At 49.9% G+C, this 16595-nt stretch overlaps 1 protein-coding gene across 2 annotated transcripts in view; it reads right to left on the bottom strand.

The window, feature by feature from the left end:
- Positions 1–6035: 6035 nt before the first annotated feature.
- Positions 6036–16595, bottom strand: part of FAM174B (family with sequence similarity 174 member B) — a 33508-nt gene continuing 22948 nt past the window's right edge. The window contains exon 4 of one of the 2 annotated variants that reach the window (XM_082619391.1): positions 6036–8053. In XM_082619391.1, the coding sequence (XP_082475517.1) occupies positions 8050–8053 (4 nt within the window). In that variant the 3' untranslated portion in view covers positions 6036–8049. The remainder of the gene's footprint in view (positions 8054–16595) is intronic. The other variant, XM_082619392.1, reaches the window with a different exon arrangement.

The following is a 16595-nucleotide window of genomic DNA, read 5'->3' as shown; positions in this document are numbered from 1 at the left end:
CTGTGGGTGATGGGAAGATGTTGAAGGTTTTTGTGAGCTGGGAAGAAACAGCTGGTTAGCGGTGTCAGGGGAGAATCACTTGTTAGCGGTGTCTGGAAAGGACTGGAAGAGTTGAGCCTGGAGACTGGGAGACCAGTCGGGAAGCAGTGTAGAATTTCCATGACTGGCAGCCAAGCTCTGGAGTCATCTGGAGACGGGGTGTGCCTGAGCGGGCGGGCGTCGCAGTGAAAGGGCTGGGGAGTGGGAATTGACACCATCTGTTAACTGATGGTGTTGGGGTCAAAGGTGATGTCCGGTTTGGGAGAACTGGATGCCATTACCCAAGGAGGGATCAGCCATCCCTGGAGAGCGTAGTCCAAACAGTTTCTTTGCAGGAGTGCTGGGCAGCGGGGTTATATGGAAATGCTACACCCTTGATGCGGTATTACAGAAATCCCACCAGGTGGACGAGGCAGACTAAAGTACTCACTTTCTCCCTCTGGACTCTCTCCCACCACCCCATCCCTTCAGACATTAGAGAACGTTGCCCGTGGACCTGGGTGTAATTCTGCCTTGAGCAAGACTGGCCTTTCTTAGCTGATAGATTTGCAACCAACTGCCCTACCTACCAGGCGGCCCAAGCAGAGGTCGAGCCACGCCCCTGGCACAGCAGGTCCTGGCAGCTCATAAAGGACAGGCAGGGTGCTGCCTGGAGCACCCCTGGGCCCCTCAACTGACTTGTCACTGGGGGACAGTAGTGCCACTTGTGTTTCTATTGGCCCAGTGGAGTGCAAATATGTGACCCATCCCATTTCTTAATCCGTGTAACGGGAAAAAATGCAAATGAATCCATCCAGAAGAATATTTACGACTGGATCAAGTCTTGTTTTCAACCGCTGCAGCTTTCTGAAGATAGACCTTTAAGCCCCAGCCATGTCACGACCTCAGCTCCTAACATTGGGCTGAATGAATTTCTTCTGTAACTCTCTTAGCTGACATCTGGGCCACCCAGGGAGTATGCCACATGCTGCATCTGACTGGACCCCAGCCCACCCCCTAGCCTCCCGAGCCCCGCATTCCTCCCTCTGATGAAAGCCTGTTGGTGCCAACACTGAGCTCTCGTTTCCCTACAACTTGCCCCACCCCATGGGTCTACACTTAATAAAGGGATCTGCTCAGCCCACAAAGGCTAGTGATAGAAGCTAAAGAAATTCCACGCACCCTCAGCTGCTGGCAAATACAAGTTCTAGAGGGAGCCGTCCTTGTTCAGGAACAAGTCAACCTGGGGGGCAGAGGGGGGAATTGTGTAGCACAGGGAGAGGGAAATCCTCCTCCGAGGGCTTAAAAGAGTGAAAGACTCCTGACATTATCCTCATGCAGGAAAACGTTCCTAAGAATATGAAATGTAAACGGGCAGGGCTTTTTTGATCTGCTTTGTAGGCTGGAGTGTCCCCCGAGCTCAAAATAGGGCTTGACACACAGTAGGTGCTCAGTAAATCGTTGTGAAATGAATGAATGAATGAATGAATGAATGAATCAAGTCCTGTGCAGTTACGAAGTTGAGAAGGGTCCCTGCCAGCCGAGCTGCCAAAGGCACGGTTACCAGATAGGCCAGTTACCTAAGGGCATCCTTCTCCCTAGAGGCTATGGGAGAACCAGGGGAGACAGGAGGACCTCCACCCTGGCTTTGCAAGCTCAGAAGCCTGGTTTTCCTTGGCATCCAAAACTGATCAACTCCAAGGCCAAGGTAATCATTAAGAAAAAGAGAAAGACTCCATCCCAGGGACCATCAGCATGGGCTGTAGGCATACCTCCCTGGTATCTTCACCCTCCTCTCTGATCTTCTGAGGTCTGCAAACTCCTCCAACAATCCCAACTCCTCTCTCCTCCTGGGGTGTCTCCAGGACACACGTGGAGTTGACAATGTAGGACATATGGAATCAGGACAAGGCACATTAACAGGGGTGCCTGGCTGAGACTCATGTTATCTGTGGCCTCTTGACTTCCATGAGTTCTACAAACTCTGTAGAAAAAATAAAAGCAATGGTATATAATATACCAAAATCTTTTGCCCCGAGATCCCATTTTCAGGAATCTATCCTGAGAAATGATAAGAGAAGGCAATCATAAGATGCTCATAAAAGGTTTTTCAAAGCATTAATTATAACAGCGAAAACTTGGAAGCCACATAAAGGTCCCAGGATAGGAGGTTCAGATAAATGACAGCACGATCCTCAGGAAACCCATCTATGCCTTCAGCTACGCTGTAGGACTAAGAGGTGGCAGGAGCCTCAAATTCAACCAAATCAACCCTACAAAGGACTCTGTAAATTTGCAGGAAATGTTCTTGTGGAGAAGACTTACATTGCAGAGTGTGCAGCATTTGACTCAAAAGAGAAAAAATGCCTGTCTTCGGCTTTTGTCCCAGAGTCTCCTGGGCTCACCTCCAGCCTCCCGAGCGCCCGGCCACCAGCTGGGACGGATGCCACTGCAAGATTTCCCCTTGGACAATCTGGCCTGTGGTACCAGGTGGGCCCTTCAGGGGCATCTGGTCTCCTCATGGGCGAGACTGTCTCTTCCTGAGTTGGAGCTTTTTTACCTGTAGGTTGCTGAGAAGGGAAGGAAACTCTGTAGTACCTTTTAAAGTTTTTTTCCCGCTCACCAGTAAGAGCCAAATATCCATGTGGGTTGACAACCAACCCTCCTCTCAGACTAGCTGACCCTTCCTCAGACATCAGGGCCATCTTCCCAGGTACCCAAGATCTTGGAAACCCTGATCCTCCAAACAGGGTGGTTCTCTTGGGCATGGGAGGGTGGTTCTCTTGGGCATGGGAAGGAAACTGTCACCCCACCACATCCCTGCTCTCTTCAAGGACATGAGTACATCCTCATCCTTGCTTTCTGGCCTCCAGTATCTGGGACGAGTTGGCACAGGTGACCCTCGGGCCAGGACATCCAGGAGGCATAACAGTAACTAGGGCTCTTGCAGGAGAGGGGGCAGGTCCGGGACGATGCTGGGCCTGTGGCCTAAACCTCCAGGGCCAGAATTCAGAAAGCCATGAGTGGTGGCAAAGCAGGGTGCAGGAAAAAGGCAACCTACAATCTTGCTCTTCAAGTTGCGGCCTCTCCTGGGAGCTTGTTGGAAATGCAGAGTCTCAGGCCACAGGCCTGCTGACTCTTTCTGGGCTCCTGTGGTGAGCTCGCGTGCATCTTCACATTGCCTTGGCCTCCGTGGACCTCACAGTGAGGCCCACTGGGACCCGTGCCCCTCCTCCTGCCCCCAGTTGGGCGTACCCTGGCGGGGCCTCCAGACCAGGAAACATGCAGCTGAAGCCCCAGCAGGAGCAGCGCCAGTTGTTTATGGCCAACATTCTGGGGTTGCCACTCTCGTCCCCCTTGGTGAAGTTCAAGGCTTTCAGACTCCATAGTCACTGAGCCTACTGCTTTTGGGAAACACCTGACGGTGGTTTCCCCCAGTGGCACGGCACTGTGGATCTCAGGTTTTTTTATAGGTGGGTCCAAATCCACTCTCTGCCCTGCGGGCAGTCACCACACCCTCTCCAGTCTGGACGTGGGGGTGGGGTGCCCCCGACACACCCCTCAGCATCCCACCACCACCCCCCCCGCCAGGTGGGGCGGGAAAGCCATGAGGCACAGGTGTAGAAGGGAGAACCGGAGGAAGAGGAAGACAGCGGCCTCCGCCTGAGTGTTGCTTAGGGTTCTGGCTACAGACGCTCCAGGCTCAGAGGGAATTTACCCTCCTGTGGAGGAAACAGTTGGGAGTTCCCATAAACTCTGGGAGCCCGAGTTTCCTCAAGCGTAGAATGACGATGCTGGACTCCATGACCCCCCAGTGCCCTTCCAGCCTGCACACCCACCCTACACATCCCAGCATCCTCCTGCTTGCCAACAGTGCTCCATGCTGGGGTGCGGGCTTTTGGTTGGCTCTTTCCAGGCCCTAGGACCTCATCCCAAGGATGATCATTAATACCGCAGGGGTAAGATGCAAAAGCTTTGAACATAAAAGTCTGATATAGAACTTAGTGCCTGACCAAGGCAGCATCCCAAGTCAGTGGTGTGGGGACAATCGGATAGACACCTGAGAACAACCAAAATTGAATCCAACCTCACACGACGGCCGCTTCAAGGACAGGACTCAGGGAGACCAGTGCTTCTGGACCGTCTCTGCACATCAGGACCACTGGGGACTCATGCTGAGGCGATGCTCACAGCGGTTCTGGGAAGCCTGGTGGGGCTCTGATGGGTCTGCCGCGGGGTCAGGAGCCCCAGCGTACTCTGCCCTCCCTGGACAGGCTCCACACGGGCAGCAGCTGCCCTTTGTGGGCTCCACTCAGTGACACAAGGACAGTCACTGAGCTGCTCAGCCAGGGTGGGGACACCTGAGGGTCAGAACTGCACACAGCTGGGTGGTGATGGCCGGGCCGGGCCGCGAGCAGAGATGATGCTGGACCATGGTGAGCCGAGCTCTGCGCTCAGGCAGACTTCATCCTTCCCCAGGCTTCAGGCTGAAATATAGAAAGGGGTCTAAAGAGGAGGAAAGGGAAGGAGGAAAAGAAACTAGCTATCATCTGAGCTCTCCTTGGGGTCCAGTTCAGACACCAGGGACCTCACTCCTTGTACTTGGCATGGGGCCCCTCTTGTTCTTTGCTTTTGCCAGTAGAGATCAGAGATGGGGTCCCTCAGTGGTGCAATTCTACAGAATACAATGCTAAGGCTCTTTTTAAAACTGTTTTAAATATTTGTGGACACCAGGGAATACTCATAATGGTTAAGTGAAAACATCAGGTTGTATGACCCAAATGTGTAGAGAAAAACATGAAAAGGCACTCACACAGAAGTCCAGAGGCCACTCGTAGTGTAAAGCAGAGCTGGCCCCTCCCTTGTCAAGGCTTCTGAGGCCCTCGCATCCCTGTCACAGCCCGTTATGCTCTGTCATCCCTCTAGGTCACGTGTCTGGTCTTCTCCCGAGACTCAACTTCTCGAGCCTTCCAATTACCACAGAGCCCAGCATAAGTGGGCATTCAATAAATGTTTGCAAATGATAAATACAGATAAATGATGGAAGGAAGGGAGGAAGGAAGGAAGGGAAGGAAGGAAGGAGGAAGGAAGGAAGGGAGGAAGGGAGGGTGGGAGGGAGGGAGGGAGGAAGGAAGGGAGGGAGGGAGGGAGGGAGGGAAGGAAGGAAGGAGGAAGGAAGGAAGGGAGGGAGGGAGGGAGGAAGGAAGGAAGGAAGGGGGGGAACATCAAAATGCTGTTAAGGGTATTATTATCTGGATAACTTGTTTTATCTTCTTTATAATTAACTATCTGTCTTCCAAAATGTCACCCATGAAAACATCACTTTTATAATAAATCCATTTTTAATCAAAATTCTGCTACTTAAATCAGTCTGAAATGTTTTCTTATAACTTCCAGTCCTATTTTTAAGTGAATCCAGAAGACATCGACTAGATCATGTCTCTATAATGGTCACACCTTCCAGAGCCAATACTGGACACGTGATCTGACAAGTCAGTCCCCAAATGCTCGCAAAAGAACGGGAACCGGGTCTTTGGAATCGGGGTGCCCCCAGCTAAGGAACATCTAATCTTTCACCGAGGGAGGAAGGCAGTAACGCTGGGGGTGTAGGATCCATTTGGACAGCGTTGTCCCTTTGGACCCCAAAGTTGGCCCCTCTGAAGTGCCCATGAAAAGAACAAAAAGAAGGAAGCATTAGAGAAAGGAAGTCATCCCACCCAGGTCCGATATTCCTTCCAGCCCAACTTTGCTTCCCCGAGACCCAACTCACTCTGCTTTTAAGAAACGGAACTTGTCTTCGCAGAGGAGGAGCTGGATTATGCAGGTAAAGGAAGGTCTCCTGCAGCCTCCTGTCCCCATCCCACCCTCCTTTCTCCCCTCTGCCTGGGACCCCACTCTCCCCAGCACCGGTCACCACAAGTGCCTTGCCCACAACAGGGGACCTCTAGCCCCCCTACCACCACCAGCTCTCTCTGCACCTCTGGAATCCCACAGAACTTTATCACTCTGGCAGGACTTAGAGGCAGAGGGGCCTGAGTGGGACCTGGCCCCTGAGCTCGATCCGAGCCCCAGCACTGAGGCACCCAGAGCTTCAGACCCAGGCCGGCCCCAGGCCCAGTACCTCCTCCTGGGCACCCCCTCTGCCCTCCTCTGAGCCTCGGGCCCACATCCCTCATCAAAGGAAGGCACCTTGCTGGCCTCCATCTCAGAAAACCTCCAAACTGATGCATACACAGTTCACACCAGAAGGGTTTTTTTATTTAAGAGCCTCTAGTGCCAAAGCTGTGGCATCTGGAAGGTCATTCTTGGTGGCCACCTCTGCCAGGCCCTGTGATGAGCACCTGGCAGACAGAGGCCGGCGTTCATGCATCAGGCAGAAGAATCCAGCTTCTCCGCAGATGGTTCAGACGCGGTTGTCGGAAAGGCAAGTGTGAGCCACGGTTCCAGTTCAAAGGTCCGGACAGCGCACAGCTGCTAGGCGGCCCATCCCGTTTAGTCACCACCCTGGCCCATGAGGACACGGTGGAGGGTACAGATAAAGCACGCCCACCCCTCTGGCAAACAGGGCGGAGAAAGGGAGAAGGAAAGTCAACAAAAGAAGCAAAATCACGGGAGGGAGCCGAGGACCAGCAGGACTCTGTCCTCAGAGTGGCCGCCCCTCTCTTCTGCAGAGGCCAAAGTGCCACCCTGATGGCCTTGGGAACGAGGGGACCCCAAAGCAGGGCAGCCCCTTCCCAGGAAACTGAAAAATCTGAAAATAGGGTCGAATAGGGAAAGGCCAGAGTTTTCATCCCAAGCAGTGGAGCAGACAATAAACAGGCACATTTGCAAACCCTGCAGAATGCCAGAAAAGAGGAGATAAAAAAAATTACAAAACACCTTGCCAGAGAGAACTGAGTAGCCCGCCCCCAAAGGCACTGCTAGGAGACTTTAGCAGAAGGATATCCGTTGCAGCAAATACCCCTGGGGAAACAGTGAAATGGGAGGCCTCTATCATCCTGAGAAGTCAGCCCGAGGCCCTGCTTCCAGCAAGTGGCACTCGAGCTGCAAGATAAGCCACCACCAAGCCACCACCCAACCCCACCTGTGCGAGGGGCCTTCCTGCAGTACCTCCTGGGTCCAGGTGGGTTCCTAGGCCAGTCTGGCCTGGACCAACTGCAAACGTAGTCCCTGGCAGTGGGCTTTTTTCAGCCAACCAAATCACCATTCATTTAAATTATCACAGTGATTTTTTTAAAATTCCATTTCTAAGACCAACAATGTAGAACGCTGATAGGGCAGAGAAACACACAATGGATGTTACTAAGCAAAGGCTGCCAAACACTTTCTCTTTAGAGATGGAGAAATTATCTCACATGTACATACACACACACACATGCACACACACACACACACATGCACACACACAGGTCTAGGTTTCTCCCTGATATTCAGAATTCTTTGTGAGCTAGCCATGCCTAATTCTGCTGAACCCTTTCGAAAAAGGAAAAGAAAAGGAGCCACAGGACGTGTTTACATCTGCTACAAGCTGAGCAGCTCTGAGCCCTTGCACTCTGAACTTTCACGCAGCCACCACCAACGAAAGGCCAGAACTCGACCAAGCCCAGAAAGACCACAAAGGGTCAGACATCTAAAAGTTCGTAGATCCAGGAGAGCAGACTGTCAGAAACCCTAAATATGTCGCTGAATATATAGGCTTTTCTTAGGTTCTTGATAACTTCTGATATCTTTTACTTTTGTCGGCAGTTGCTTTAAAATTATTTTTTAAATCAGCACGTTTCCCCTTGCCCCTTAGCAAGGCAAAAGCCCTCTTGAGGAGGGAATAAAGGGTGACATTTTAAAGGAGCGTCCAGAGGGTGGTGTCTCCTGCAGTGACATTCGGAGCCAACGTTCTACACACAACTGTGCCAGAGTTTCATAAATAATGTTTGTTTTGGTTTCAACACCTCGGACAGGACAGCTTCCAGATACTTCACACCCCCCAGCTTCAGCCGACCAGCCACAGGATGCCAACACGCTGGAGAACAGGTTTTACCTAAAAGAAGAAGAACAAGTCAGTGGCCTCTTGCAGAGCCGCACACCCATTGTGACCCCTCCCTAACCACGACCATCCTCCAGGCCACGCCGCCGTCCTAGCAGGGCAGTTGACACCCCTCCCCGTGCCCCTCCAGCAGCGCCTCCATCTCTCTCACCCCCATCTCTATTCCTGCCACACAAGCTGCCTTTTCAGCCCTTGAAAACGCCACCCTCCTCAACCCCAGGACCTTTGAACGTGCTACCTGGAACGCACACCCACTCCTCCAGGTAACGCCTTCCCTTCCCTCAGCTCCCAGCTCAGGATGCTTTTCTAGGTCCCCACACAGACCCCTAGTACACCACCTCTCTTATCCTTGTAATCCTCCTTCCTAGCACTTCTGTGGGTGTTTACACCGGGGCTCGGCAAACCTTCCCTGTAGAAGCCCAGAGAGTACTAAATATTTTTGACTTTGCAGGTCCTCTAGTTTTTGTGGCAACTGCTCAGCCCTGCTGCTGGAAATGCTTGGCATGGCTGTGTTCCAATAAAAGCTTATTTGTGGACACTGAGGTTTGAATTGCATTTAATTTTTACATGTTATTCTTCTTTCGATTCTTTTTCAACCATCAAAAATGTAAAAATCTGGGTTTCCCTGGTGGCGCAGTGGTTGAGAGTCCGCCTGCCGGTGCAGGGGACACGGGTTCGTGCCCCGGTCCGGGAGGATCCCACATGCCGCAGAGCGGCTGGGCCCGTGAGCCATGGCCGCTGAGCTTGCGCGTCCGGAGCCTGTGCTCCGCAACGGGAGAGGCCACAAGGGTGAGAGGCCTATGTACTGCAAAAAAAAAAAAAAAAAAAAAAAAAGTAAAAATCATTCTTGGCTCAGGAGCAGTACAAAAATAGGCAGTGGGCTGATCTGGCCCAGGGCCCTTAGCCTGCTGGCCCCTGGTTTATGGTTTATGTAATTATCTGATTCGTGTCTGTCTCTTGCTTAGACTGGGAGCTCCCTGCAGGTGAGACCCTTGTTGGAGCTTGTTCACATTTAAACCCCAGCACCAAGCACAGTGTCAGACAATTGTAGGGAGTGCAAGAAATATTTGTACAATGAATGAAAGTTGAAAAACTAAATCTATTTAAGACATCAGCCAAAGGGACTTAGAAAAGGAGGGAAAATCTGAGAGGTCCCCAGCATCTATTAATCTTTGAACATGGGCATTACATAATCACGTGGAAAAACAGTGGGGACTTAATAGAACTTATAAAATAATAAACTGCTTTTCACAACGTTATATGATCCCACATATAAATATCAGGTAACTAATTACTGAAAGATATGGACATCCTATTTTTAGGAAATACACACTTAAGTACTGGGGGGAAAGGGACATGAGAGATGTAACACATTCAGAAAATGATTCAGAAAAAAAAAAATCTGGGGCTTCCCTGGTGGCGCAGTGGTTGAGAGTCCGCCTGCCGATGCAGGGCACGTGGGTTCGTGCCCCGGTCCGGGAAGATCCCACATGCCGCGGAGCGGCTGGGCCCGTGAGCCATGGCCGCTGAGCCTGCGTGTCCGGAGCCTGTGCTCCGCAACGGGAGAGGCCACAACAGTGAGAGGCCTGCGTACCGCAGGAAAAAAAAAAAAAAATCTGAACCCACACACAGAGCCATCATAAGGCAAATGAGGCGAAATTTTAAAGTAGGAAAATCTAGGTAAAGGGTATCCGGGTGTTCTCTCTACTGTTTTTGTTTTGCAACTTTTAAGTTTGAAATTATTTCCAAATTAAAAAAAAAATAGACATGGGTATCCTCGTATTGACCACTAGGGTCCCCTGTTCAACAGATTAGAGGAAGAAAAAGATAAATCCCCATAGCCATGTCCACGCTGTGAAGCCTGGCTTTCTTGCATCACCCACATGCCCCCTCCTCTGGGCTAGGAAGAGGGGGGCTCACCCCCGCTTACTGACATCCACGGAGCCCAGACACCCCCACTCTACAGATGCAGCCTGAGGACCTCAAATGTTAAGACTCCCAGCAGCCTTGACCCCACAGTCAGGCCTTCCCCTGCATCCTGCTGCAAGTTCAATGTTGAGCATGAGGGGTCAGGGCCAGGGGACTGGAGACGGAGCAGCAAAGCTTTCCAAAACCAAGAATCGGACCAGAGTAAAGGGACCCGATTCCCAAGAGCTACCCAGAGCAGGTGTGCATATGAACAAAAGCAGACTACCGTGAGCCTGCTGAATCTGGAAAAAGCAGACCGTCAGAATTCGCAGAGATGTGGACTTTATATACCGCCAACGCACTGTTCTTTTTCAGATTCTTTTCCCTTATAGGTTATTACAAAATATTGAGTATAGTTCCCTGTGCTATACAGTAGGTCCTTGTTGGCTAACTATTTTATATTGATATATAGTAGTGTGTATATGACACCTTCGCAGGTGTCCCAAGATTGCTATTTTGTTGAACTCCATCTTCCGGATGCCCCAAGGGCACACCCCGGGATGCTATGCCAGCTTCCCTGCCTGCACCCCATCCCCGTGTGCAGCTGTTGACTCCTTGTGTTTACAGGAATAAACGCGAGCACGCGCGCGCGCGCATGCACACGCACACACACACACGCACACACACACACAGCGGGTAGAGACGGAGCAGTAGGGGAGCCCACCACGAACCATCAAGCACATCTGATTCCGCGGGCTCCCTCCTCAGAACTAAATCTCCAGGGCTGCTCCTGGAAAAAGAAAACAGATGCGCTCGCCTGCCCCACGGGGAGCAGCTTCCCTGGGCGGGTGCCAGCACCTCGGAGGTCACCAGCTCTGGATCTCAAGTCTGAGCAGTGTGGCTTGGCTGCCTTTTCAGACTCTCTGGTGTGACTGTGACTCGGGAAGCTCTGGGGAAAACCGACAGGAGGACTGGGGTGAGGAGGAAGGTTGTAAAGTCCCGGCCCTCTTCTTTTCATCCTGCTGTTCCCCTGAGGCCATGAAGCTTTGAGGCTCTCCCCTGGGGAGGGTCCTGGGGGGACAGGCTCACAGCTGCAGCTCACCCGGGTAGCCCTACACCCGCTCAAACTCGCACCTGTCGACATGCTATCACTTCTTCCTCGAATGCCCTCACTCCTCCCTGCCCGTCAATCTGCTCCAGGCTCGCTCCCTGGTCCTTCCAAACCCCCTGTAAGCTTCATCTCCTCTGGGAAGCGGTGCCAGGGAGATGTGCCCCTGCTGGCTGCCCACAGCACCCTGTTCTTTCCTGCCTGTGGCGTTTACAAGGTCCTCTTATAAGAGTCCATGTTCCTGGACCCCCCACCTCAGCACAAGCTCCCGGAAGGCAGGGCCAGGCTTACCCATCCTGCACTTGCAGTGAGCTGGGTGCACGTAGAAGATGACAAGCAGAGATTTCTAAGAGGGCTCTCTGGGCCCTTTCCCTCCTCCAGAACAGCCAAACTGCTATTGACATCCCTGCTTTGTCACTAAGATTAACCAGAAAGGTGGTCCATGCAGACCCCGCTCCCACACTCCCTGGAAACTCAAGGTGAAGTAAAGGCACGTTTAGGTGCCATGACTCATGCTTATTCCCTTCTGATTTGCAACCATCCTGTACAGCAACGCTGGGTTACAGCCATCCCAGAGAAGGAGAGGGACATGCCCCAACCTGTCCCTGTCCCATGTTTTACAAGAAGTTTGTCTGTTGGCAGAAAAAGCTCTCCACACGGGAGCACCTGTCTCAGCACCTGTCCTGTACAGTGGCAGCTGACCCCTCGGTGCAGCAGACAAGGACACCTCAGGAAGATGGCACAGCAGCCACGGAATGGAGAAGCCGAGGGAGGAAGCCGGGCCACGTGTGTGAGTTCTCCTGAGACAGACAGACGTGAGGACCACACCACCAGGTGCCGGGGGGCCCTCGGCAGTCTTCCCACTTTCATCCCAGGACATCGAACACAAAAAAGAACAACTGAATAACATGGCTAGCTTTTACAAAAGCACTGCTAGTTAGGATTATTTGTGTGTTTTCCTTTTTTTCCCCCTTTTCTTTGCCTGATCCTTACACAGCACTATAAACTGTGTGTCCATGTAGGCAGGAAACTAAGTCAGATTCACTTAAACATGGATGGACCTAGAGCTTATCATACTAAGTGAAGTAAGTCGGAAAGAGAAAGACAAATACCGTGTGATATCACTTACATGTGGAATCTAAAAAATGATGCAAATGAATTTATTTACAAAACAGAAATAGACCCACAGACATAGAAAACAAACTTATGGTTACCAAAGGGGAAAGGGGGGAGGGATAAATTAGGAGTTTGGGATTAACATATACACACTACTATATATCAATATAAAATAGTTAGCCAACAAGGACCTACTGTATAGCACAGGGAACTATACTCAATATTTTGTAATAACCTATAAGGGAAAAGAATCTGAAAAAGAACAGATATATATGTGTGTGTGTGTGTGTGTGTGTGAAACTGAATCACTTTGCTGTACACCTGAAACTAACACAACATTGTAAATCAACTATACTTCAATGAAAAACAGGATCACCTAGCAGTAAATTTTCATCGCCACACAAATTCCTGTTTGCATAGTCTCCCTCCTCATAGATATAAAACTCAAATAGTTTTAAGGTGCACGATACCTCAGCTGAGAACTGCCCCCAGAATGCCAACATTGCTTTTCAGAGAAACAAAAATGCCTCAGGAGATGCCCATTTATATATAACACATAAGCTTGGCATTCTACAAGCAAGAGGGCCAGCAGAGAGTTATTCAAACTGCTTTGGGGATGGCCTCTGATGCCGTTTCAGGTCCAGGGAGGATGCTCCGGCCACCCTGGGGAGCCCGCAGTTCACCAGGTCCCCTCTGATTCCTTCCAGGCCCCAGAAGCTCAGGTTACCGGTTGCCTCCACAGAGGTCCCCACGCTGACGCTTCTAGCAGCCACACTCCTCGTCCTCAGGTGATGAGGGAGTGTGGGGCGGGCTGAAGGGCCCTCCAAGCTCAAGGATTCTAGAAGTCACTGCCCTGAGTGTGCTTAGCAGGGCCTTAGCTTTGTCTCTGCCATAGGGTGGCCATGGGGACCCTGACCTCTCGGCCCTCAGTCTAGGATAAGCAAGTCAAGTCCATTTTCTCCCTCTCCCACCACAGCCTCCAGGGCCCTCTGGCTGCAAACAGCCACCAAACGCCTTTTGTTCCAAAGCCAAGATGCCAGGCACAGCCCCCAGAGGTGCAGGGGACATCTCATCCATTTCTAATTATATTCCCTCCGGAAGCCCTATCCACAAGAGGGTGGGAGTCAGACATTTCTGGGGCACACATCTGCACCCCACGGGCCACATCTTTTATACACCTAAGAAGCAGAGGCACCAAGCCCACCCTCCCTCCCGGCCCCTGGACACCAGGACTGTGGCCGGAGCTGCGTGTCCTCCCAGCAGCACACCTTTGGGCTGCGCTTGTCATGGCTCCTGGTGGCACCTAGCAGACAAACGGCAGGAAGAGCGGCATCTGCCTCGCCTCAGGGGACACCTGGAGGGTGTCACAGAAGGCTCCAGTGATAAACCAGGGAGGCCCAGAGGTCCACAACATCAGCCACATCTGAACGCTAGGCCAACCAAGCTCAAAACACATGCAGCCAGGATGCAAATGCCTTTTGAAATACGGAACCATTTCAAAACTCCAGGGGTCGCTGTACTCCATTTAGCCATCATTTCTCTCTTCCAATTAGCCTTTTTAAGTACAGAGTTGGAAACTCACTTCCACAGACTCTTTTCCCTCCCCACATCTGGCCCTAAACATCGGAGGCCTTACCTCATGCGTTGTGACATCTCAGTGGCGTGGGAGCCTGGGAGGAGGGCTGCCCACGGAAACCTTGCCCTGCCTGCCTTCTCTCCACCCCACTTCCTGCCTGGCTGATGCTCACGGGCTCTAAGTCAGGAGATGTTATCAGAGAGCTGCACGTGTAATACAAGGCAGGTTACGGCCTTACTGCCCGGGCGCCAAAAACGTGATTTTCCTCTTTGCACTCACTCATAAAACCACCCAAGGCCATGATTCAGCCACATCCGACCGATTTAAATGTAGTCTGTCTCCCAGGGGGAACCAAAAAATTTACTGGAGCCGTCTCTAAACAGGAAAGACGAGGACCTGTGAACAGATTATCACGTGCAGACAGAGCAGTTCTCAAAAATGCTAAAGCCAACATAAAATTGGCCTTAAAATTCTTGTTCTTTCAAACGTATTGACCTGAAAAGTCATTTGTGATACGCTGTTCGGGTGGAAAAATGTTCCAAAGCAGCACGTGTAACATGGTCCTATTTCTGTAAAAAAGAAAATTCCACGGGTACGTACTCACACACACTCTAGTGGTTATCGTTAAGTAGTGAGATTAAAGGTGGTTTTATTTTCCCTTTTTCTTATCCGTAATTTCTATACCATACATTACATCTGTAATAAAATCTATGACCTGTTCTTTTTAAATGGTCAATCATCTTTGGGCCTGAGGACTAGAGTGGTCTTTTGTCCAGTGACTCACCCCCAAGTTCACTCACATCCTCACAAACAGCACCAACTTCTCACATGAACCACTCGAAGTCTGTCCTTCACAACAAACAGGGAAGCAGGATAGCACCTGGCAGTGATAAGGAAAGCCTGTGGAAGGCAGCTGAAGTAGATAAGATTACAGAATAAATGCTTACACCAGAAAAGGAGGCTGAAAATGAAGGAGCTAAATATGCAATGGAAGGAGTTAGAAAAAAAGAACAGAACACACTCAAAGAAAGCTTAAGGATGAAGAGCAGAAATCAACTGAAATTGAAAATGATAATGTAATAGAGAGGATCAAATAAACCAAAAGTTGGCTCTCTGTATAGATGAATAAAATTAAACGTCCAGCCAGACTGATCAAGAAAAAGGAGAAAAGGCAAACAAAATCAATATTAAGAATGAAAAGGGGACCACGACTACACATGTGACAAAGAATAAAAAGATGATAAAAAAGAGAATGCTGTGAATAACCTTAGGACAATACATTTGAAAACTTACACGACATGGACAAAATCCCAGAAAAATACAACCCATCCAAACTGACCCAAGAATAAATAGACAAAGACTAAATAGTCCTGTGACTATTCAAAGAATTGGACATCAGTAGTTTTTTCCAATCTTCAAGCAAAGAAAGCATCAAGGTCCAGCCAGTTTTAGCATATTCTACTAAACATTTAGGAAGCAAATAATTCTAATCTGATACTAACTATTCCAGAGAAAAGGAAAGTAAGGAACCGACCTAACTTGTTTTATGAAGCTAGTAAAACTTCTACCAAAGCCTGACAAGGATATTACAAAATAGGAAAATGACAAACCAATCTCAGTCACTACGAGAAACAAGAAAGTCCTAAGCAAAATAACAGCAAACTGAAAGTAGCAATGCGAATAAAAAGATAACATGACCATGACCAAGCTCCTTTATCTCAGGAATGCAAAGTTGGTTTAATATTAGAAAAAAAATCTATGAATATAAGTTCACCACCTTAACAGATTAAAGGAGAAAGTATAATATTCTCAACAGAGCTAGAAAAAGAATTTAATAAAATTTGACATTAGCAAACTAGGAATAGAGGGAAGCTTCCTGGGGGAAAAAAATCTACAAAACCCTACAGCAAACACTGCTCTTAGTGTCAATATTGAAAGCACATCCTTTAAGATCAAAAACAAGACAGGATGCCTATTATCATCACTTCTATTTAACAATGACTTAAGAGGCCAAGAGAGAGATAAAATGTTGAAGGACCTGGGGGGAAGGGAGGCAGTCTTATTAGTCTCAAGTGATATATCTACATAGAAAACTCAAAAGGTCCCCATTTACACTACTAGAATTCATAAGAGTTTAATAAGGTTGCTGGATTTTTTTTTTAAATCAACTGCATTTCTAGACACCATGAACAGAAAGTAAGACAGTGATATTTTTTTTAAAAAAAGAGATCAGATTGAGGTCATGAATCATGTGGCAGTGGCTTGCAGAGGAACCTGTCTTTGAAGCTGTCCCCAAAGTGACAGCAGAGAGAAGCCAGCAGCCCCAGAAGCAGAAACCCGGCTGTGGAGACTGATCCTGTGGGATACAGGGGTCATTACCGTGGATGATCTGGGATGAAAGACTAATATGAATGGACTTGCTGAGCCCTGAGTTTCTGCCCAGAATCAGGGTGGAGGAGAGGCATGGAGGTGCCTGGGGAACCTTAAGTGATTCCTGTATTAAAAATTACCATGTGGGGCTCCCCTGGTGGCACAGTGGTTGAGAGTCTGCCTGCCAATGCAGGGGACACGGGTTTGAGCCCTGGTCTGGGAGGATCCCACATGCCGCGGAGCAACTAGGCCCATGAGCCACAACTACTGAGCCTGCACGTCTGGAGCCTGTGCTCTGCAACAAGAGAGGCCGTGATAGTGAGAGGCCCGCGCACCGTGATGAAGAGTGGCCCCCACTTGCCGCAACTAGAGAAAGCCCTTGCACAGAAATGAAGACCCAACACAGCCAAAAATAAATAAATTAATTAATTAATTAATAATAAAAATAAAGGAATTCC

Source organism: Mesoplodon mirus, assembly GCF_964341445.2.
Source record: "Mesoplodon mirus genome assembly, chromosome: 4".
In the NCBI taxonomy this organism is placed as follows: Eukaryota; Metazoa; Chordata; class Mammalia; order Artiodactyla; family Ziphiidae; genus Mesoplodon; species Mesoplodon mirus.
This window is presented reverse-complemented; position numbering and strand designations above follow the sequence as displayed.